This window comes from Vombatus ursinus, unplaced genomic scaffold (assembly GCF_900497805.2).
Source record: "Vombatus ursinus unplaced genomic scaffold, bare-nosed wombat genome assembly UNPS02014834.1, whole genome shotgun sequence".
NCBI classification, from domain to species: Eukaryota; Metazoa; Chordata; class Mammalia; order Diprotodontia; family Vombatidae; genus Vombatus; species Vombatus ursinus.
This window is the reverse complement of record NW_020954612.1, coordinates 63,786-88,243: the sequence shown is the minus strand read 5'-3', so window position 1 is coordinate 88,243 and position 24,458 is coordinate 63,786. Positions and strand designations below refer to the sequence as shown.

General features: G+C 36.4%; 1 protein-coding gene across 1 annotated transcript in view; it reads right to left on the bottom strand.

The window, feature by feature from the left end:
• Positions 1–24,458, bottom strand: part of LOC114026244 (WAS/WASL-interacting protein family member 1-like) — a 74,477-nt gene that overhangs the window by 36,805 nt on the left and 13,214 nt on the right. Inside the window, exon 4 of the mRNA XM_027839901.1 lies at positions 639–730. Within this exon, the coding sequence (XP_027695702.1) occupies positions 639–730 (92 nt within the window). The remainder of the gene's footprint in view (positions 1–638; positions 731–24,458) is intronic.

Here is a 24,458-nt window from a genome sequence, read left to right as displayed (position 1 = left end):
TTATCATATTAACCCATCTGATAGCTGTGATGTGGTACCTCAGAGTTGTTCTGATTTGCATTTCTTCTAAATCAATAGTGATTTAGAGCATTTTTTCATATGAGTATAGATAGCTTTAATTTCTTCATCTGAAAAGTGCCTGTTCATATCCTTTAACCATTTCTCAGAAGGGGAATGACTTGTATTCTTATAAATTTGACTCAGTTCTTTATGTATTTTATAAATGAGGCCTTTTTCAGAGACACTAGTTGTAAAAATTGTTTCTCAGTTTTCTGTTTGTCTGCGATTCTTGCTTGCATTGGCTCCAAAATATTTATAACAGCACTTTCTGTGACAGCATTGAGTTGGAAACAGATACTCATCAACCAGCGAATGGCTAAACAAGGCATGGAATGTGAATGTCATGGAATACTAACATTGTCCTGTAAGAAATGATGTGTGTGATGAGTACAAAGAAGTATGGAAAGATATGAAATGATGCAAAGTGAAGTAAGTCGAGCTAAGAAAAAAATGTATATACACTGTAACTTCAATTTAAATAGAAAGAATGACACACCAAAAAATTAAAACTATGTCTAACAAAATGTTAAAGATCAAGTGGGACTGAAAATGAAACATGAGAGACACCATCATCTTACCCTGTCCAGGAGGTGAGAGGTCCACAGGTGTTACACATGGCACATCTTTTCCCAAATTCATCCATCAGTTGTGCTCCATTTTCTTTTCCTCCCTAAAACAAACAAAAAAATACTATATGTCACATGACATGGTTTTCAAGGATGGAGAGAGGGAAGGAAACATGCAATACCCTGGTGATGTAAGAAACAGAATTTTACAAAAGAGGTCAAGTATCTCAAGGTTAGTAATGGAGAGGAGGAAGGAGGAAAAAAAAGGGGTTGGGGTTAGTGATTATCAGTAGCAGACCTCAAATTATACACACATCTGTGATTATGAAAACAATTGTTTTTGTTGTTGATCCTGTCTGACTTTACTGATCCCATTTGTGGTTTTCTTGACAAAGATACAGGAGTGTTTTGTCATTTCCTTCTGCAGCTCATTTGACAGATGAGGAACTGAGGCAAACAGTGCTAAGTTATTTGTTCAGGGTCACATGGCAAGTAAATATCTGAGGCCATATTTAAATTTAGGAAAATGAGTCTTCTTGACTTTAGACCCAGTGGGACACTTAGGTGCCTAGAAAACAATTGGAATTTTTTAAAAATTGAAAGGTTGATCAATTGAAAAGATTAGGTATGCAATGTACAGAAGCAAACAAATAAAATAAAATGGTGTTTAATATATCCAAAGACAACAGGTGGGCAGGGGTTGGGGTAGTAGAACTATTTTATCACAGTATTTGATCAAAAAAAAAAAAAAGCAGATGAGGTAAGGAAAAAGCAGTTTGCCAGAAATTTGATAGGACGTCAACACCTCATAACACCTATCAAATTAAACTACAAATGGATATATGAATTAGGTATAAAAGGGGAATAAACAACCAATTAGAGGAGCAAGGAGGAAATTACTTTTCATATCTATGAACAGAGGGAAAGGTCATGACAGAGCAAACAACAGAGAGGATCACAGAAAATAAATTGGATAATTCTGCTTTTATAAATTTGAAATGTTTTGCACAGATAAATGCAGTTAAAATGAGGATAGGGAGTGAAAGCAGTGACTTGCTTGAGCTCTCCCCTAAACCCCTCCACATACCTGTAAAAAAATGGCTCTAAACAAATTCTAAAGCAGCAGAACCCACAAAAAGACAAAGTGAAACAAATTTCCAGCCCAAGACAACCTGGATGGTTGATCGGAAAAGTATATCGCGCTGGGCAGGGAGAGGAGTGCAGTTTACAGTGACCCTGGAGCAGGCCTCAGAGGACTGAATCATAGGCAACTGCAGCAGTTTCCAGACTTCTCAACCCATGAACGCCAAAGACAACTTAGAAGGTCAGTGGGAAAAGTCTGTGTCTGCGGTGATGGAGAAACTAGGTCTCAGTCACAAGTTCTCAGCACGGCCTGGGGTGGTGGCTGCCTCCTGAGCTTCTGCCCCACAGACTGAGGGGGAATTGAGTGGCTGATCAGAGGGGGATTGCAGTGATCTCTTTGCCAGTGCTGAGGCAGGAATCTCTTGCTTTGCCCGTGCTTGGATCTGGGTCACAGTTCTGAGGGGCAGTCATAGGGCAAGGAGGAGTGCTGGCATGGTAGAGCTTGTTGTGGTGGTGGAGAGGAAACACCTCCCCCTTATCATACCACCTTGGAAGAACTAAAAATTTTCAGGTCCCTAGAAGTATCTCTGGAAATAGCTGTACAAAACCCCGAATCTTGGGACAGTACATTCTTCACATTGGAAGCAGACTCTTACCTTAACAAAGAGTTTAAAACTCAAGTAACTGGCTGGGATGAGTAAGCAGTGGAAAAAGAGTCAGACTATATTATCTTACTTTGGTGACAAAGAAGATCAAAACATACAACCAGAAGAAGATAACAAAGTCAAAGCTCCTACATCTAAAGCCTCCAAGAAAAATATGAATCAGTCCCAGGCCTTGGAAGAGCTCAAAAGGGATTTTGAGAAGCAAGTAAGAGAAGTAGAGGAAAAACTGGGAAGAGAAATGAGGGTGATACAAGAAAATCATTAAAAACAAGTCAACAGCTTGTTAAAGGAGATCCAAAAAAATACTGAATAAAATAACACTTTAAAAAATAGCCTAACCCAAATGGCAAAAGAGGTCCAAAAAGCCAATGAGGAGAAGAATGCACTAAAAGGCAAAATAGGCCAATGGAAAAGGAAGTCCAAAAGATTACTGAAGAAAATACTTCCTTAAAAATTAGAATAGAGCAATTAGAAGTTAGTGACTTTATGAGAAATCAAGACACTGTAAAACAAATCCAAAAGAATGAAAAATTAGAAAACAATGTGAAATATCTCATTGGAAAAACAACTGACCTGGAAAATAGATCCAGGAGAGAGAATTTAAAAATTATTGGACTACCTGAAAGCCATAATCAAAAAAAGAGCCTAGACATCATCTTTCAAGAAATTATCAAGGAAAACTGCCCTGATATTTTCAAACCAGAGGGCAAAATAGAAATTGAAAGAATCCACCAATCTCCTCCTGAAAGAGATCCCCAAAGGAAAACTCCTAGGAATATTGTAGCCAAATGCCAGAGTTCCCAGGTCAGTTAGAAAATATTGCAAGCAGCCAGAAAGAAACAATTAAAGTATTGTGGAAACACAAAAAGGATAACACAAGATTTAGCAGCTTCTGCATTAAGGGACCACAGGGCATGGAATATAATATTCTGGAGGGCAAAGGAGATAGGATTGCAACCAAGAATCACCTACCCAGCAAAACTGAGTATAATCCTTCAGGGTAAAAAATGGTCATTCAGTGAAATAGAAGATTTTCAAGCATTCTTGATGAAAAGACCAGAGCTGAATAGAAAATTTGACTTTCAAATACAAGACTCAAGTGGAACATGAAGAGGTAAACAGGAAAGAGAAATCATAAAAGACTAATTAAGGTTGAACTGTTTATATTCTTGCATGGAAAGATGATATTTGTAACTCATGAGACCTTTGTCAGTATTAGGGTAGTTGGAGGGAAAAAATTATATGTATGTATGTATGTATATAGGTAGATAGATAGATAGATAGATAGATAGATAGAGGTCACTGGGTGAGTTGAAGATGAAGGGGTCATATCAGGAGAATAAAATTAAGGGGTGATAGAGGATTATACTAGGAGAAGGAGAAAGGAAGAGGTAGAATGGGGTAAATTATGTCACAAAAAAACAGAAAAGAAAAGGCTCTTACAATTGAGGGGAAACGGAGGAAGGTGAGAGGCAATGAGTAAATTTTATTCTCATAGGATTTGACTTAAGGAGGGAATAACATACACACTCAATTAGGTATGGAAATCTGTCTTACTCTACAGGAAAATGGGGTGGAATGGGACAAGAGAGTAGGGGGATGATAGAGAGGAGGACAGATGGGGAAAGGGGGTAATCAGAAGCAAATACTTCTGAGGAGGGACAGGGTCAAAAGAAAGAACAGAATAAATGGGGGACAGGATAAGACTAAGGGAAATAGAGTTTTTCACATGTCTACTATGGAAGTGTTTTGCATAACTGCACACGTATAACCTATATTGAGTTGCTTGCCTTTTCAATGAGGGTGGGTAGGGAGGGAGGAAGGGAGAAAATTTGGAACCCAAAGTTTTAAAAACACATGTTTAAAAAAATGTTTTCACATGCAAGTAGGAAATAAGAAACACAGGAAATGGGATACAGAAATCCATCGTGCCCTACAGGAAAATTGAAGGGGAAGGGGATAAGAGAAGGGGGGAATAGAAGGGAAGGCAGAGTAGGGGAAGGGGCATTCAGAATGCATGCCATCTTGAGGTGGGGGAGGGGAGAGATGGGGTGAAAATTTGGAACTCAAAATCTTGTGGAAGTAAATGTTGAAAACTAAAAATAAATAAATTTATTAATAAGAAAAAAATAGAATGAGAAGGGTAACAGTTACGTGAGGAAAAACATCTTTGCAGTAAAGTTTTCTAAGAACTCTTGCATATGCAAGATAGAGAAGGAACTGATTCCAATTTCTAAGATGAAGAGCTATTGAAATTCCCAGAACCATCCACCCATACTTACACAGGTACTCCTGAGCACTAAAGGAAGCCAGTTGGGGAGGGGTGGTGGGCTTCCTGAAAAGGTTGGGGGGGGAACGGAAGAGAAGATAAGGAGTAGAAAGAGACGGACTAAGGCAAGAACAGGGGAGGGGCACTTAACCTCACTCATAATCCATTAGGCACTAGCAGGACTTTCAGGGTTGGTCAATCTGTGAGATGGGAGTAAGATGGAGGTAAAGGAGGGTGGAGGTATGGATGGGAAAGGGAAAGCAAGTAGGTGAGGGGAATGAAGAAAGCCAGCTGTTGGCAACCCATTCACATCCTCTTCTAGAGACAAAGAAGACTTATATTTATTAGAGGATGGGAGGGGGTTGTCACTGTGACGTCACTTCATGGCGGGGCTAATCTACTCCAAGAGCAAAGGGGGAAGGGGGGCTCATTAGGAGGTTCTGTGACATCACGCCCAAAGCAGTGAGGAACCCACCCCTCACACACAGGCCTTTCTCTCAGTCCCTGGAACTGGCTAGGGGACAGGGCTGCAGGGCATCTTCCAGCTGGAGGTGGGCCCGGGGCTGACTAGGGTCCCAGGTTCCTGACGGCAGTCTGCTGGGACTGGGGTTGGGGGGCAGCAGCTGAGCTCAGCTTGGGGTTGTGGAGGGGTGTCCCTTTTACCAAAACTGTGAGGGAGAGGAGAAAGGGGAGAAGGGGGAGGATGAATGTCCTGTGCTCCACAAAAGGGAAGAGCATAATAGCTGCAGAAGCTTCTGCAAACCACAAGCCCTTGAATGGGACTTGGATTCGTCACAACCCACAAAGTAGAGGACAGGGTTGGTATGGGGAAGGGGTGGATCCCAGCCTCCTTTCTCCAGGCAGGAGGAGACAAAGATCAGGCCGGGCAGGGAGGGACAAGGGGGCACCCAGGCAGGCACACACATCAACCCCCGTTGTTTATATGTGGGTACTCTGGTCTAAATCCTATACAATACAAACCTTCCAGAACTTGGACACGAGGGAGCCCCACCCTTCTTTCTGACTCAGTCTCTTCTACAAAGTGACTTTGTATATTTTTTGCCAAAACTATTTCAGATCTGGGATTTTATTTTCTCCAACACCAGCTGCCCTGCTGTTGATGTCTTGGAGATTTCTTACACACAGACACTCACTCGATATAGATAATGACAGGGAAATGGTGAGGTCTGAGAGGTTTCGATCCCTCAAGGAGCAGAGCATAGGACAGGGTTATCTGGAATGAATTCACAGACTCAAGCATTCCTTGAGTCAAGGTGGCAAAAATGTATTGTTACACTACACAGTGGGCAGAGGTCCTTAAGAAATTCTGCCATGGTGGGCAGAGCTCCTTAGGAAACTTGCAACCTAACACGAATGATTCTAAAGTTTATATAGGAAAAGCAGTGAATGAAGTGCCAACTATGCTAATTAGGTGATAACATACAGCTACATCATTCACTACTAGAAACAGTGGGGAGGAGGGAAGAGAGGGTTCCTAAAGGGTATATTTTTGGTCTGTTATGTCTGTAGCAAGATAGTACCGGGAGTTGACCTCTGGATTGTATATGGTAACTGTGGACATCAGTACTTTATAGTTCTGCTGGTACAAGATAGTCTTGTTCATACAAGGGAAATTCTACAGAGGTCAGCTTGTTTTTGTAACGTGGAGAGATAGTTTGCCTCACTGGCCCCACTCATGAGTCACTGCCAGAGATAGTATCCTTGGGGTGGAGGGAAACTACCAGGGATAGTGTTTCTGAGGCCAGGGAGAAATTGGGATCCAAGCACAGGCACCCAAGCACCCCATTACTGCCACTAGTGAATTGGCATAGAGGATAGACAACCAGAAATGGAGTCACAAGACCTAGACTGAAGTTCTGCCTTACTAATCATGTGACCATAGGGAAGCCACTTAAACTTCAGAAGCCTCAGTTTTCATATCTATAAAATGTGTGTGATAATAATACATATGCTAAGTAAATTACAAGGTGGTTGTAAGATTCCAATGGGATGTTTACAAAGTGCTTTTCAAACCATGACACACTAGGGAAGTGTTTGTTATTATTATTCATCTTCTCTGTAAGTCTTTTTGATGGAGTTCATATCATGCTATTGTTTCTTTTCTGTTTAATATTCTTCAGATCATTGCACAGAATTACTGTCTTGTAACTCAACAAAATTATTGGGATGTCAACTCACCTACTGCAGGCTCCATGAATACATCTTTAGGATAATTCTAGGAAGACACAGGACTGTGGGAATGACATGTTCCTCATGCTGTTCCCAAACAGTTTTCAGTTCTTTCCCTGGGTCTCTACATGTTGAAAGCTTTTCATCCATGAAGCTTAGAGATTAGGAACACTTAGTAGGCTATCAAAAACATTGTTCTTGAATTTTTTTGGATCAGTGTTTTGACTAGGAGATGGGAGTGATAATTTTGTTCTATGACAATGTTTCGGTTTAAGTAAAATTTATTTTTGAATTCTCAAGGATATCCTGAGCTGTCCATTTGCAGTAGGAACATTTGTCATCTGTTCACCTTTGAAAGATATTGAGCTTCTGATGGATCATTCCAGCCTCCAATTCATGTCTTTCTAAGTATTCATTAGGTACTAATATTTTTACAACCTTCAGTGAAGTATTGCTCAGTTTCTACCATTTCCTTCCATAATCTCTGCTGATTACTAAATCTGGCCTCTTTAAGCATAATCTTTCTATTATTTATGCTGACAACAATCTGATGAGGGATTGCCAACAGAAACCCCCTCCATTTATATAAATAAACTCAATTTACCAGCATATGTTCCGTGGTTCTCTGTACATACATTGTTGGTTGAATTCATCTGGAATGTTACCTGTAGAGTGCATTTGCCTCCACTTTTAGATCTTTTCTGTTTTATAGGATTTCCCCAGAGACTGACCACTTTCAGATACACTGGATACATCCAGGGGTGAGTATTAATTTACTTCTTTTTAAAACTTACTTTTATTATTGCTAAGTGAAGTGTTACAGCTCTTTGTTCAAAAGTATTTCTGTCAGTTTTACACTTGTTTAATATGTGCTTTGAGAACATCCCTCACGCTCTCCCTCTTTTTTAATGAGAAATGTTGATCTCTGTGTTTCATTATTAGCTACACTTTTATTAAGGGACTTTCCAAGTCTGTTCTTCTCTATTTTTGCAGAATAGGAGAGGGTCTTTTTACATTAGGCCCTATCTAAGAGGGTGTCTACTTAAAGAAGGCCATCTTCTGTATCTACACAAAAATTGACCACTTACTCAGACATAAAATCCTCACAATACAATGCAGAAAGGCAGAAATATTAAATGCATCCTTTTTCACATCATGATGTAATAAAAATTATATGTAATAAAAGCCATGGAAAGATAGACTAAAAATTAATTGGAAACTAAATAATCTAATCCTACAGAATGAATGAGTCAAACAACAAATCATAGAAACAATCAATAACTTCATCCAAGAGAATGACAATAATGAGACAACATACCAAAGTGTATGGGATGCAATGAAAGCAGTTCTCAGGGGAAGTTTTATATCTCTAAATGCTTACATGAATAAAATAGAGAAAGAGGACATCAATTAATTGGGCATGTAACTAAAAAAAAACTATGAAAAGAACAAATTAAAAATCCCCAATCAAATACCAAATTAGAAATACTGAAAACCAAAGGAGACATTAATAAAATTAAAATTAAGAAAACTATCGAAATAAAACTAAGAGCTGGTTTTATGAAAAAAAGCCCATAGAATAGATAAACCTTTGATTAATTTAATTAAGAAGGGCATCTTCTGGGAGAGGGACTGGGATGCACTCAACACTCAACTCAACTCAGCACCCAACTGATTGGGCAGGGAGAGGGTTCTAAGGGATGGGTGCATGACTTTGGGTATGGCTCAGGAACAGGTGGATTAGGAATCATTTGCTGAAGGGATGAATGATGATCATGATGAAAGTGTGTACTCATCATGTTTACTCATTCCATCTCATACAGTTGCCCAGTCTCTGAAACATCCTCTGATGCAGTCCTGTGGTCCTCAGGAGATCTCTCCTCTTTGGAATACTTGAATGAGTGGGGCTGCAGAGCAGCTTCTAGTGCATTTGCTTCTCCAGTTCAGGTCACTTGCAGAAATCCCCTTCTCTGTTAAAAATCTCGAACCCTTCTCCCCTCTGAAAAATGGTCAGTACACATGAATAGTCACTTTTCAGATGAAATAATCAAAGCTACTCATGAAAAAATGCTCTACTTCATTATTGATTAGAGTAATGCAAAAAATGCAAAAAAGGTAAAAAAAAGACACTACAAATCAGTGATTGTAAAAAAAAAAGAGAAATGCAAAGTAAAGCAACTCTGAGGTAACACCCTACACCTGTCAAATTGGCAAATATGACAGGAAAGGAAAGAGACAAAATTTAGAGGGGATAATGGGAAAATTGAGATACTACTGTACCATTTGTGGAGTTGTGAAGTGATTCAACAATTCTGGAGAGCAAATTGGAATGATGCCCAAAAGACCATAAAACCATGCATATCCTTTGACCTGGCAACACCAATACTAGATCTGTATCTCAAAGAGATAAAAAAAGCAAAAGGGTCCATATGTACTATATATGTAATATCTACCTACACACACACATACATACATATATTATACATATGCTATAAAATATTTTTAACAGCTCTTTCTGTGGTGTGAAATTGAGGAGTTGCCCATTAACTGTAGAATGGCTGAATAAGTTGGACAACAGCATGGTGATGGATTACTAATGTCATTTTTTTAGTGTACAAGGAGGATGCTTTCAGAAAAACCTTACATGAACTGATAGAAAGCAAAGTGAGCAGAATAAGGAGAACATTGTACAAATTAATAGAAATAATGCATGATCAACTTTAAATGACTTAGCTCTTCTCAGCAATACAAAGATCCCAGAAAATTCAAAAGAACTTATGATGAAAAATGTTATAGATCCAGAGAATGAACTAATGAAGTCCAAATGAAGTATATATATTTTTTACTTTGTAATTTTTCTTAGGGTTTTTTTTTGTCTGTGTCTTTTTTTAACCACATGACTAATATGGAAATGTATTTTGCATATCTATAACCTATATCAAATTACTTGCCTTCTCAATGAGAGGGGAGAAGAAGGAAGGAGTGAATTTGGATCTCAGAATTTTAAAATACGAGTAATAAATGGGGCTAACATGTCATTGGAAAAAAGAAAATATTAAATGTATCTCTTTATGTATCTTTAGAAAATGCAGCCAGCCAGAAAACTGCTAAAAAGCTGCAAAGAGTTTAGACTGCTTGTAAGATTAATGGAGTTTCATAACTGAAGCAATCGTTCCAGTAAACAGGACTAAATCCCACTTTGGTCTTTCAGAAAAAAAAATCAGGCTAAAAACTGCTGAAACAACTCAGTACATTTTGTAGGTTTGAGGATTGAGAAGATGGAGATTAATCCTGAAGGTGTTTGGGGAGTAATCTTTTTCACTTACCATAAGCTTAATATATGCTGAGATATTTTGGTGAGTTTTAGGGTATCACTTGGTAGAATGTGTTTTAAGGAAGAATAAGAATTAAATTTTGTAAAAGTATTGGGGTAAGCAGATATTAAATAATTTCTTTTCCTGAAGCTCAGTACATCTATTCTGTTATTGTAATGAAAGAACACAGCTAATTTGAGAGTAACCCATGAGTGAAGATATGTACACAGATACACGCACACACACACACACACACAAATATGTGTGTGTATAAACATTTTGATAAGGCATTCTGATTGTATTTTATAACTGCTACTTGTTAACCTTTTTTTGACTATGAAAAGAGAAAAGATTGTTTAGATCAGGGAACCTCTGAAACCCCCATCCCAGCTCATCTTACCCCTATCTCAGATCAAAGACCTATTGGGCTTACATTGTAGCTCATTGTAGCATTTCCTCTTCTGACCTTGTTAAGTCCCCTCATCTCAGATCAGCTTCCCAAATAAAGGTGATGAGAAAAAATGATGGAAAAATGCAGATAAACTTGAGTTACACTATGGCCTCAGAAAATTCATTAGCTGTGTCATTTTAAGCAAGTTATATTATTTATGTTTACCTCAAGTCATTTCATGTTTTCAGTACAGGATATTGTGTTTCTTATTATTGTATTTCTAAATGCTCTGTTATTGTGAAATTTGAGATTCTATTGTATCAGCAATTCAGTTAGACTAATATCATTTTTTTAATTTAAATTCTGTTGGATTATGTATTCAGCTTTAAAATGTGATAAAATAGATATTTAAATACTATTAAACAATTAATGGAATATATTTTGTTTGAAAAGAGATAATGATGATAATGGTAATAATAAGTTTACTATAATGGAGAGTGAGTTTTCACTTGAAAATTTTTGGCTATCACTTATAAAAATTACAAAAATGTATAAGGTGATTTAAGTATATGACTTGGTTATATCAATATCAGTCAACTATCAGGCATTTGTTGCAAATAAGCATAATGTGCTTACTTTTAATTTATAAGTAAAGAAAAAATGAAATGTAACTTTTAGGGGAAAATGAGTAATTAATAATATTCAAGCCCCGGGGCAGCTAGGTGGCACAGTGGATAGAGCACCGACTCTGGAGTCAGGAGGACCTGAGTTCAAATCTGGTCTCAGATCATACACTTGACACTTACAAGCTGTGTGACCCGGGGCAAGTCACTTAACCTCAATTGCCTTGCAAAAAAATAATAATAATATTCAAGCCCTAAGTTGTGGTTAGTGAAATTTTGCTATTTGAGATAAAAAAAGTTTTGGGATTATAATTTACTATTGTGTTTGATTTTTGATTATGGGAATGGATGTCTGAATTGTCATGAAAGGAATATTAGAAAATGACTTGTTCTGCATTCTGAGAACTTCTAAAGTCTGTGCCTACGAAAAGGTTTTGGGACAGCCTCGGCAAGAACTAAGATAGGATCCCATTGACTCAGGTTCCCCATTCTGCTTTTCCCTTTTTGAAAAGGAAATTTCCCCACCTGGTTAATCCTGAGCCTTGATTTTTATACCCTATGACCACATGATTGGCAGTCAGATGTGACTCATGCCTTGAATCAAGCAGAACTGAGGGAGTTTTCCTACTGTTATTGTATATAACATTGATGTAACTATGTCCTTCCATTTTCTTTTATAGCAAATTTCTATAATCTGAGTGAGAATTTGTATAAGTACTATAAAAATCTATTAATTAATAGATTGATATTAGAATAGCTCTGAATTCCTATAATAAGCTGTAAGTATGAAAAATCTTAGAATTTCAGTCTGTATTTGTGGTGAAATTATAATATAGGAATAATATGCTTCAAAAGGGTGAAGTAGCCAAAGTGATAAAACAAAGGTGTAATATAAAAATTTCCTACTTAAAATGGAATATTAAATTTTGAGAAAGTAACAAGATGAGAATTTTTCTCTAAGAATTGAGGGGAAGATGGGGAGGAATAACACTCAATTGAGTATATAAATCTATCTTACCCTACTGGAAAGTAGAAGGGGAAGGAAATAAGTTAAAAGGAGGTGGACTAATAGAAGGGAGGAGAGATTAAGGGAGGTAATGGCATAAAGCAAGACAATCTTTTGAGGAGGGACAGTGTAAAAACAGAGAGAGGGAGAAGGCTAACCAGGGAAAAATAAGATGGCAGGAAACACATGGATAATAATCATAATGTGAATGTAAATGGGATGAATTCACCACAAACACAGAAGCAGATAGCAGGATGGATTAGAAATAAAAATGCAACATTATGTTTTTACAAGCAACATGCTTGAAACAGACATGCAGAAAAAAAACAAAAATAAGAGCTATTATGCTTCAGCTGATGAAAAAGGTAGCAATCATGATCAGAGATAAAGCAAAAGCAAAACTAGACCTAATTAAATGAGATAAGAAGGGGGATGGCATTTTGCTAAATGGTACCATAGACAATGAATAATAGTAATAGGAAACATATATGCATCTTAAAAGAAAAGGTAAATGAGGTTTTTTTTGTTTGTTGTTTTTTTGTTTTGTTTTGTTTTGTTTTGTTTTGTTTTGTTTTTGTGAGGCAACCAAGATTAAGTGACTTGCCCAGAGTCACACAGTTAGTGAGTGTTATGTGTCTGAGGCCAGATTTGAACTCAGGTCCTCCTGACTCCAGAGCCAGTGTGTTATTCACTGTGCCACCTAGCTGCCCTGGTAAATGAGTTAAAGCAGAAAATAGACAGTAAAATTATGCGAGTGGTGTACCTCAACATTCTCCACTCATAGCTAGATAAATCTAGCCATTGAATTAACTAGAAAGAAATTAAGAAGATGAATAGCATTTTAGAAAAGCTAGATATGATAATCTTTTGGAGAAAACTGAATGGAAATAGAAAAGAGTATACCTTTTTTCTCAGCTGTACATGGCACCTTCACAAAAACTGACAATATATTGGGGAATAAAAACCTCAAAATCAAATTCAGAAAAGCAGAACTATTAAATTCATCCTTTTAGACCACAATGAAAAAAAAATTATACTGAATGAAAGGTAGTGAAAATGTAGATTAAAAGTTGAATGGAAACTAAATAATCTAATCCTAAAGAATAAGTAAAAAAAAAAAGCATAAAGAAATCAGTAATTTCATTAAAGACAATGACAACAATGAGACAACGTACCAAAATTTGTAGGATGCAGCCAAAGCAATACAGAAGAGAAATGTTCTTTCTCTAAATGTTTATATAAAAAAAAAGAAGAATGAGTATATCAGTAAATTGGGCACACAACTAAAGAAAATCTAAAAAAAAAAAAAAAAACCACATTGAAAGTCCCCCATCAAATACCAGATCAAACATCCTGAAAATTAAAGGAGAGATTAATAAAATTGAAAGTTAAAAATGAAAATAACATAACTACAAGACGGTTTTATTTTAAAAAAGAGTAAAACAAACTCTAGATTAATTTGCTTTTTTTTAAAACAGTAAAAAAAGAACCACATTTTTATTGCTTTTGTTGTTGTTCAATTGTTTCAGTTGTGTCTCACTATCTGTGATGTCATTTGGGGTTTTCTTGAGCAAAGAACAGCAGTGGTTTACCATTTCCTTCTCCAACTCATTTTACAGATGAGGAAGTAAAGGAAATAGGCTTACATGACCTGCACAGAGTCACACAGCTAATAAGTGTATTAGGCTAAATCTGATCTCAGGAGAATGAGTCTTTCTTTTCACACCCTGTAATCTATCCATGGTGCCAGCTAGCTAACTGTCAAACCAAATAAGTATCAAAAATGAAAAGGGTGAATTCACCACCAATGATGACTAAATTCAAGCAATAATCAGCATCTATTTTGTGAAATAGTATCCCTATAAGCCTGACAATCTAAGTGAAATGGATGAATGTTTACAAAGTTATATATTACCTACATTAAGTGAAGAAAAAAATGCCCAGAGTGAGATGGATTCACATGTGAATTCTATGCAACATTTAAATGATTAATTAATTCCAATACTATATAAGCTATTTGGGAATATAGGTAAAGGAAAAGTCCTGCCAAATTCCTTTTATGACACATATATGGTGCTGATAGCTAAACCAGGAAGAGCCAAAACAGAGAAAGAAAACTATAGACCAATTTTTCTAATGAATATTGATGCAAAAGTTTTAAATATAATATTAGCAAGGAGATTACAGCAATATATCACCAAGATCATGCACTATGACCAGGTGGTATTTATACCAGAAATGTGGGGCTAATTCAGTATTAGAAAAACTATCAGCAAAAGGGACCATATTAATAATAAAACAACAGAAATCATATGATTATCTCAAGAGATGCACCCAAAGCTTTTGACAAAATACAGCACCCATTCCTAGGACAAATTCTAGAGAGTACAGGAATAAATGGAACTTTTCTTAAAATTTGAAGTAGTACCTCGCAAAAACCATCAGTCACTATTGTCTTTAAAGGGAATAAGCTAGAAACTTTCCCAAGAAGATTAGGAGGGAAACACGGGTGCTCATTATCACCACTATTATTCAATATTGCACTAGAATTGTTTGCTATAGCAAGAGGAAAAGAAGAAGACATGGAAGGAATTAGAATAGGCCATGAGGAAACAAATCTATCACTCTTTCCAGGTGACATCGTTGTATACTAGAGAATGCTAGAGATTCAACCAGAAGAATCAGTTGAAATAATTAATAAATTCAGCTAAGTTGCAGGATGTAAAATAAAACCACATGAGTAATCAACATTTTTATATATTACCAACAAAATCCAGCAGCAAGAGATATGAAGAAAAATTCCATTTAAAATAATTGTAGACTACATAAAATATTTGGGAGTCTACCTGCCAAAACCAACCCAGAAACTAAATGAACACAATTACAAAACACTTTTCACACAAATAAAGTCAGAGCTAAACAATTGGAAAAATACCAATTGTGTATAGGTGGGCTAAAATAATATAATAAATATGACAATTCTACCTAAATTGACTTATTCAATAATAAATTAAACTACCAAAATTATTTTACACAGCTAAAACACATCATAACGGAATTCATCTGGAAGAACAAAGGGTTAAAAATATCAAGTGCATGTATTTTTAAAAATGTGAAGGAAGGTGGCCTAGCTGTACACAATCTTAAACTGTATTATAGTTGCAATCATTAAAACTATCTGGTATCGGCTAAGAAATTGAGTGGTGAATCAGTGGAATAGATCAGGAATACAAAACTTAGTAGTAAATGCCCATCATAATCTAGTGTTTAACGAACCCAAAGATTAAAACTTTTTGGACAAGAACTCACTATTTGACAAAAACTGCTGGGAAAACTGAAAAACAATATGGCAGAAATTAGGTATGGACCAACATTTTACACCATTTATGAAGATAAGGTCAAAATGGGTAGATCATTTTTAGACGTAAAGAGTGATACCACATGCAAATTAGGAGAGCAAGGATTAGTTTACCTGTTACATGTACAGAGAAGGGAAGAATTTGTGTCCAAACAAGAGTTAGAGAGCATTACTAGATAAAAAATGGATAATTTTAATCATGTCAAATTAAAAAGATTTTGCAGAAATAAAACCAATGCAACCAAAATTAGAAGGAAAGCAGAAAACTGGGTAATGATTTATGCATCTAGGGTCTGTGATAATGGTCTCATTTCTCAAATATATACAGAATTGAGTCAAATTTATAAGAATACACATCATTAGGGGCAACTAGGTGGTACAGTGGATAGAGCACTGGCCCTTGAAGTCAGGAGGACCTGAGTTCAAATCCAGACTCAGAACAAACATTTGACACATACTAGCTGTTTGACCCTGCACAAGTCACTTAACCCCAATTGCCAAAAAAAAAAAGAAAAGAAAAAAAAAGGATACACGTAATTACCCAATTGTTGGTGAGAATAATGATTATTTCTCCCTTATATTAATAATCAATTATTGAATTAAACCAGGATTTTTTTCAGAAACCTGCAGGTTCTCAGTCTCTGAAGGACATTGCTAATAATGACATTGAATTAATTTTCTTAACAATCTTGTTCAGACCCCATTCAGGTAGGAAAGCCCACTGTGATCTACTCAGGTTTGGATGGGGATAAATTCTTTGATTAGATTGCTTAAGGCTAGACAATTTAGAAGTACACCCCATAGCCGTTCATGAAAATGTTTCTACCTCTTATTGTACTATTTATTCTCTCATTAATTGTTAAGCAATCAGAGTTAATTTTCACCTTTTGGAACAAACACTTTTACGAGGGCATATAAGCCATTGGCAATCCAGAGTGCCACTGACATCTTGTATTAATAAAATGCTGGCACTATTAATGAAATGACTAATTGTTCAGAAATTATGTCTCTCCAACTTTTTTAATCATCATAATTATCAAAGAATATGAATGGGCAGTTTTGAGACAAAGAAAACAAAGGTATCTATAATGACAAGAAAAATGCTCTAGCTCTCTTTTGATTAGAAAAATGAAAATTAAAACAACTCTGAGGTACCTCCCCCACAACTATGAGATTGCCTAATATGACAGAAAAGGAAAAAGATCAATGTTGGAAGGGATGTGGGAAAATTGGGACACTAGTACACTGTTGGTGGAGTTGTGAACTGTTCCAGCCATTCTGGAGAGTAATTTGGAGCTATGCCCAAAGGGCTATCCAACTGTGCACACCCTTTGATCCAGCAATACCACTACTACATGTATATACCAAAGAGATGAAATAACAGAAAACAACCAACTTGTACAAAAATATTTATAGCAGTTCTTTTTGTGATAGAAAAGAATTGGAAATTAAGTGGATGTGCATCAATTGGGGAATGGCTAAAGAGACTGTGGTATATGCTGATGATGAAATACTATTGTGCTATAATAAATGATGAACAGGTTCATTTCAGAAAGACCATGACTTGCAGGAACTGATGCAAAGTGAAGTAAGCATAACCAGGAGAACATTGTACACAGTTACAGCGATACTGTATGATGATCAACTGTGAATGACGTAGTTATTCTCAGCAATAAAATGATTCAAGATAATTCCAAATGACTCACAATGAAAAATTCTATCCATATGCAGAGAAACAAATGATGGGAACCTGAAAGCTGACTGAAGCATAGTATTTGGAATTTTATTATTTTGTGGTTAATTTTCTTTGGATCTGTGTCTTCTTTCACAATATGACTAACACAGAAATATGTTTTGCATGGCTGGACATGTATAACCTGTATCTAATAGTTTTATGTCTCAAGGAAGAGGGGAGTAAGGAAGGGAGACAGAAAATTTGCAACTCCAAAAAAGCAAAATACTATTTTTTGGAAGTGTTCTAAAAAAACTATTCAATATACATTAAAAAAAATCTCTGAGGCATTATCTAATAATGATCAGGCTGGGTGTATGATAGGAAAAGAAAATGCCAAATATTGAAGGGGATGTGGAAAAATAGGGTCACTAGTGCCCTTTTGGTAGAATTGTGCACTAATGTAACCATTCTGGTGAGCAGTTTGGAACTGTGTCCAAAGGGCTATTAAACTGTGCATACCCTTTTACCGACAATACCACTATTAAATCTGTATGCCCTAGAGATCAAAAAAAGGACATTTATTTTAAAAAAAAAAAAGCAGTTCTTTTAGTGGTGGCAAAAACTGAAAACTAAGGGGATTCCCATCAACTGGGGAATGCCTGAATAAGTTGTCTTATGTGATTATGATGGAACACTATTATATCATTAGAAATAAAGAGCAGGATTCTTTCAGAAAAACCTTGAAATACTTACATGATTTGATGCAAAGTGAAGTGAGGAAAACCAGGAGAACATTGTACGCAGTAACAGCAATATTGTAAGATGATCAACTGTGAATGAGTTAGCTGTTCTCAGCAATACAATGATCCAAATGCTATCCACTTCCAGAGACAGAACTCATGCAGTCTGAATGCAGATTGAAGCATACTTGTTTTTCAATTTTTTTATTATTTTCAGTTTTTTTGGTCTATATTTTCTCTTTTAGAATAGCTAATATGGAAATATTTTGCATGATTGCACATGCATAATCCATCTCCAATTACTTACCTTCTCAAGGAAGGGGGAGGGAGAGAACTTGGAACTCTACATATTCCTGGCCCTGTAGCTAAATTGCTGCCTACTTCCCTGTAAGGAGTGTCTGCAGCAAGTAAGGTCAAAGATCCAGTTTAACTAAAACATCCTGCTTTCTGAAATGAAAGGTTTTAATAGCTTCAAGCCACTTAATAGTTCTCTTTTCTCTTCCTTCTTATTCCATTTCTAACTCTCCAAACATATGAGTTATGGTTAATGATGACAACTTTTGACAAATGAACAGGCATTCATGAATCATCCACCATTCACCATACACTATTCTTGGCTATGCAGACACAAAGATGGGAATAAAAGATAGCTCCTACACTCAAAGAATTCAGAGGCTACTTGAGGAGAGAACATGGGTAATGGGATGCAAATGTCAGAGAAATGGAATAGAATTTCAGAGGGGAGGTACTGGCAGTGGGGGAGGAGAGGGCACTGGAAAGTCCTCTTGGAGGTGGATATTGATCTGAGACTTGAAGGGATGAAGGAAATCCAGGAGACAAAGATGAGGAAGGAGAGTATTCCAGAGATGTGGAACAGCTAGTAAAAAAAAGATTGGATTGGGGATATGAAGTAAACTGAGCAAAAAATAACAAGGCCAGTGTCCCTGAATTGCTGAGTATATGGAGAGGAATAAAGTTTAAGAAGCCTCCCAAGGCAGGAAGGTACCCCACTGTGAAATGTTTGCCTTGATTCAAGAATTGGCACTTAGCAATTAGCAGACTTTTTAAAGATTATTTTTTTTTATTTCATTATTTCCCAACGTAATAAAAAAATTAACAATTTTTAAAATGTTGCGTTCCAAATTCCTTTCATCCTTTCCACCCTTCATCCCTCATTAATAAGGCAAGTTCTTTGATTTCAACGATCACATGTGAGATCATGCAAAATTCCATATTATCCATACTGAAAAACAAACAAAATAAATCAATGAAAATAAAAATAGTAAAAAATAAGTTACCTTCAACCTTCATTCCAAGTTGATCATTTCTCTCTCTGAATGCGGGTAGCATTTTCCATCATGGGCCCTTTGGAATTGTCTTGGATCATTGTCTTGATCAGAGTAACTAAGTGTTTCACAGCTGATCATCATGTAATATTGCTACTACTATGTACAATGTTCTCCTGGTTCTGTTCACTTCAAATTGCATGAATTAATATAAGCTTTCCTCCATTTTTTGGAAACTATCCTGCTTGTCCTTTATTATAGCACAATCATATTCCATCCCAATTGTATGCCACAACTTTTCAGTCATTCCCCAATTGACAGACATCTCTCAATTTCCAATTTTTTACCAACCGCAAAAAGAGCTTCCACATATATTTTTGTAAAAACAGTTTCCTTTCTCTTTTCTTTATCTTTTTGTGATCTAGACATAATAGCTGTATTACTAGGTCAAAGGATACACACAGATTTATAAATCAAGTTATGTGAAGCTGCCCCATACAGCTGAGAAATACATATACAAGTAGTTCTCACTTTACATAGGTGGACTGGTCCACACACCTCTATATAAAACAATATTAATGTAATGTGAATTTACCCATGGATGTGGAAAAGGGTTGGAGGGAGGCAGGAATGGGGCTTCACCCCCATGGTGGAGGGGCCGGCACCTGCTTCAAGGACACATGGGGGCTGGGCACAGCAAAGCAAGAGGAGGAGGACCACATGCTTCCCAGAGCCAGTCACATAAGGGTCTGGCTGGAACTGAAAGGAAGGGGCAGGCTGGCAGACATATGGGGGCCAGACATGGAAACATTTAGGAGAGGACAGGTGACACATGGGGACCAGGGAAAGATACACAGTATCCCAAAGTGGATAGACAAGATACTGAACCATAGTGACCCAACTACTGGGCAGGTGCTTGGACTGAAACCAAGATTTCTCTCAGCACTGGAGGTCTCAAGTCAAGCCTTGATCCAGCTGTTGTGGTGGTGGTCTCTCTTGCAGGTCTCTTCTGCTTTCAATTAGAGGATTTTTTGAAGTTTTTGTTTTGGGGGGGGGAGTGCAGGGGAGGATTTAAGAGGCCACAGAGTGCCAAACCCAGGGACAGGAGCAGAAAGAGATCCTAGAACTCTATGGTAAAGTTTACATAGAGTTTTTTTGAAATGCAGATTCCTTTCAGAAATCCTTACTTAAAGTCCAATTTGCATAATGTCAATTTACAAAGCAAGATCTGTCTGTATTCCTTCTTGTTCCTTTTCAGTTTTCACTGGAGGTCTCACATATCTAAGTTTTCCAAGATTCTATTAATCTTTTTGATTCCTTTCTTATTTATTTTATGGTTAGCTTTACCTAGCTCTCAGAGGGACAAGTGAGTTCCCCCACTACTATAATTTTGCTGTATATCTCCTCCGCTAATTCATTTAACTTTTCCTTTAAGAATTTGAATGCTATGCCATTACCCAAATATGTCTACTATTAATATTGCTTCATTATCTATGGATTCTTTGAACAAGATGTAGTTTCCCTGCTTACCCCTTTTAATAAGGGCTATTTTTCTTTTTGCTTTGTCTGAGATGAGAAATGCTACCCCTGCACTTTTTACTTCAGCTGAGGTATTAAATATTCTGCTCCAGCTCCCTACTTTAACTCTATGATTCTCTAATTGTTTCAAGTGTGTTTCTTGTTTAAAAAAAAAAAGTTGTTAGATTCTGGCTTCTAATCCATTTTGCTACCCACTTCCATATTATGAGTGTATCCATCCCATTCACATAGCTATGATTACTGACTATACATTTCCCTCCATCCTATTTTGTTCTGTTTCTCCTTCTCTTTCTTTTTTTATCCTGTCCCATTTCTAATATCTGTTTCCCATATGACCACAGCTTTCTTTTATCTGCTCACACTTTTATAACCACTTTTTCTTTCTCTTATCCTTTTCTCCTACTTACCTGCAGGTTAACATAGATTTTTCAAATCAATTGAGAACATACACACACATAAGAATGTATGTATGTATGTATGTATGTATGTATGTATGTATGTATGTATGTATTGTGTGGATGGTCTGTGTCCTTACAAGTTTGTTCCCACTGAAATGTGGACAGGAGAGCTTCAGGGAACCTCACACAACATCAAGTTTAATTAGGCAAACTTGGCACCAAAATGGTAGAGAGAGGTTAAGGGACTTGCCTAGGGTCACACAACTTGTAAGTATCAGAGGCAGAATTTAAACTCAGTTCTTCCTGACTCTAAGCACTGGAGACAGAGCTACATTCAGCCTATGAGGTAGTAAGATCCCTTTTCAGGGCCCTCAAACCTATGAGGCTTTAGCTCCCACCTTTCCTGACCCCAAAGTATGTATACACCCATATACACACAAACACATGCAAACACACACACAAACACACATACACACATGCTTCTGCGTTAACTTCAATGTTCACTTCAACCCAATGTTTCCTCCATTCACATGTATAAAATTCATTCATTCAACAAACATTGAGCAACTGTGGTGTGTTTCACCTTATTTGTTGGGCTTTTTGGTATAGGGCACAAAGAAAAAATTCAGATAACAAGGAGATTCAGTCAGGACTACACAAGATTTGGCAGCTTGGACATTAAAATATCAGAGGGCTTGGAATGTGATATTCTGCAAGGTAAAGCAGCTTGGAATATGACCAAAAATCAACTGCTCAGAAAAACTGAACATGATCTTTAGGGGGAAAATGTACACTTGTTGAAATAGGGGACATTCAGACATTCCTGTTGTAAAGACCAGAGCTAAAAGAGAAAATTTGATTTTCAAATAAAAGACTCAAGAGAGGCATAAAAAGGTAAAAAGGAAAGCAAAAATATAAGTTATTAAATATGGTTTAAGTGTTGATATCCCTATGGGGAAGATGATACTTGTAACTATTAAGAATTGTATCTACATTGGTGCAGTTAGAAGTATACATAGATAGAAGGTGTGGGTATAAACTGTCTTGGATGGGATGGTTTTAAAAATGAAGGGGTGAGAAGGAGGGTTGCACTGGAAGAAGAGGGAAGGGAGAGGAAGAATGAAATAAATTATATCACATTTAAAGGTGCAAAAGAACTTTTACAATGGAGGCAAAGAAGGGAGGAGGATGAGTATTGCTTGAACCTTACTCTCAAGGGATTTCGCTCAAAGAGGGAATAACATACAGATTTAGTGGGGTATAGAAATCTATCTCACCCTATAGAGAAAAAGGAGGGAAATGGGACAATAAAATGTGGGGGAGCTGACAGAAGGAAGGGCAGATTGAGGGAGAGGGCAGTCAGAAACAAAACACTGGGGACAAGGGAGAGGATTAAAGGAGAGAGAGAAAAGTGTCAATGGGGAAAGAACAGGATGGAGGTAAATACACAGTTAGGAATTATTACTGTAAATATGATTGGGATGAAGTCACCATAACATGGAAACAGTAGAGCAGATGAAAACCCAGAATCTTACAATATGTTGTTTACAGGAAACACTTTTGAAACAAAGGCACACACAGAGGAAAGGTAAAAGGCTGGAGCATAATTTATTCTGCTCCAGCTGAAATAAAAAAAAAAATACAAAAACAAAAACAAAAACAAGCAGTTGTAGAAATCCTTATCTCAGACAAAGCAAAAGGTAAAATAAATCTAACAAAAAGATACAAAGAAGGAAAGCACATATTCCTAAAATGTACCATAGATAAAGAAGTAATATCAATATCAATGTATATACACCCAATGGTATAGCATTCATATTTCAAAAGAAGTTAAATGAGTTACAGGAGGAAATTGACAGTAAAACTATACTAGTTGGGGGCCTCAAATTTCCCCTCAGAAAACTAGATAAATCTAACCTCAACATAAACAGGAACTTAAGGAGTTGATTGGAATTTTATAAAAGTGAGATATGATGGACTTCTAGAGAAAACTGAATGGTGATAGAAAGGAATATATAAAAACTTTCCATGTATGAGGGCATAAAAATCTCATAATCAAATGCAGAAAAGCAGAAATATGAAATGCATCTTTTTGAAAATTACATTTAAGAAATGTCCAGGGAAAGAGAAATTAAAAATCAATTGGAAACTAATCTTATCCTAAAGAATGAGTGAGTCAAAGAACAAATTATAGAAACTATCAATAATTTCATCAAAGAGAATGACAACAGTGAAGCAATGGACCAAAATTTGTGGAATGCAGTCAAAAAAGTACTTAGAGGAAAGTTTATATATCAAATATTTACATGAATAAAAGAAAGAGAAGATGAATGAACTGGGTATGCAACTAAAAAAAGCTATGAAATAAATTTAAAATCCCCAATTAAACAACAAAATGAAAATCCTAAAAACATTGGAGATTAAAAAATCAAAAATTATAAATAAATAATCAAACCAAGTGCTGGCTTTATTAAAAATGCAATAAAAAGATAAGCCATTGGTTCCTTTGATTTAAAAAAAAAACTAGGTTAACCAAAAGACCAATGTAAAATATGAAAAAGAAATTAAAGCAATTCAAAAAAAATTTATAAAAACAATAAAGCAATCATTAGGAGCTATTTTGTCCAAGCGTATGCCAATATATCTAACAATGTAAGTGAAATGTATGAACATTTACCAAAAAATATAAATCATCCATATTAACAGAAGAGAAAATAGAACATGAAACCTCATTTTAGAAAAATAAATTGAACAAGCCATTGATGAACTCCCTAAGACAAAATTCCTAGGGTGAAATGGATTCACCAGAGAATCCTGCCCAACATTTAAAGAACGATTAATTCCAAAACTCTTTGGAAAACAGAGAAAAGAGAAGTTCTGCCAACTTACTTTTATAACTCAAATATGGTGCTGATACTTAAACCAGGAAGAGCAAAGAGAGAGTAAGAAAGCTATAGACCAATTTCCCTAATGAAGAATGATGTGAAAATTTTAAATTAAGTACTAGTAAAGAGATGACAGCAATATATCACTAGACTCAAATATTGTGACCAGGTTATATTTGCACTAAGAATGCAGGGCTGTTTCAATATTGAAATGGACGGGCCGAGAGTAACCAGACACATGCCAAATTAGAAAATAGAGAGCATTTACTGGAGCCGCCAGCGACTATCCCCTGGATGCAATCCTAGGAGAAACAGTGCCAAGCAAGGGAAATAACAAAGCTTTATACCCAGCAGTTTACAATCGTAGATACTAATCCTTTGATGTAGTGAAATTTACAATTGTGGATTGG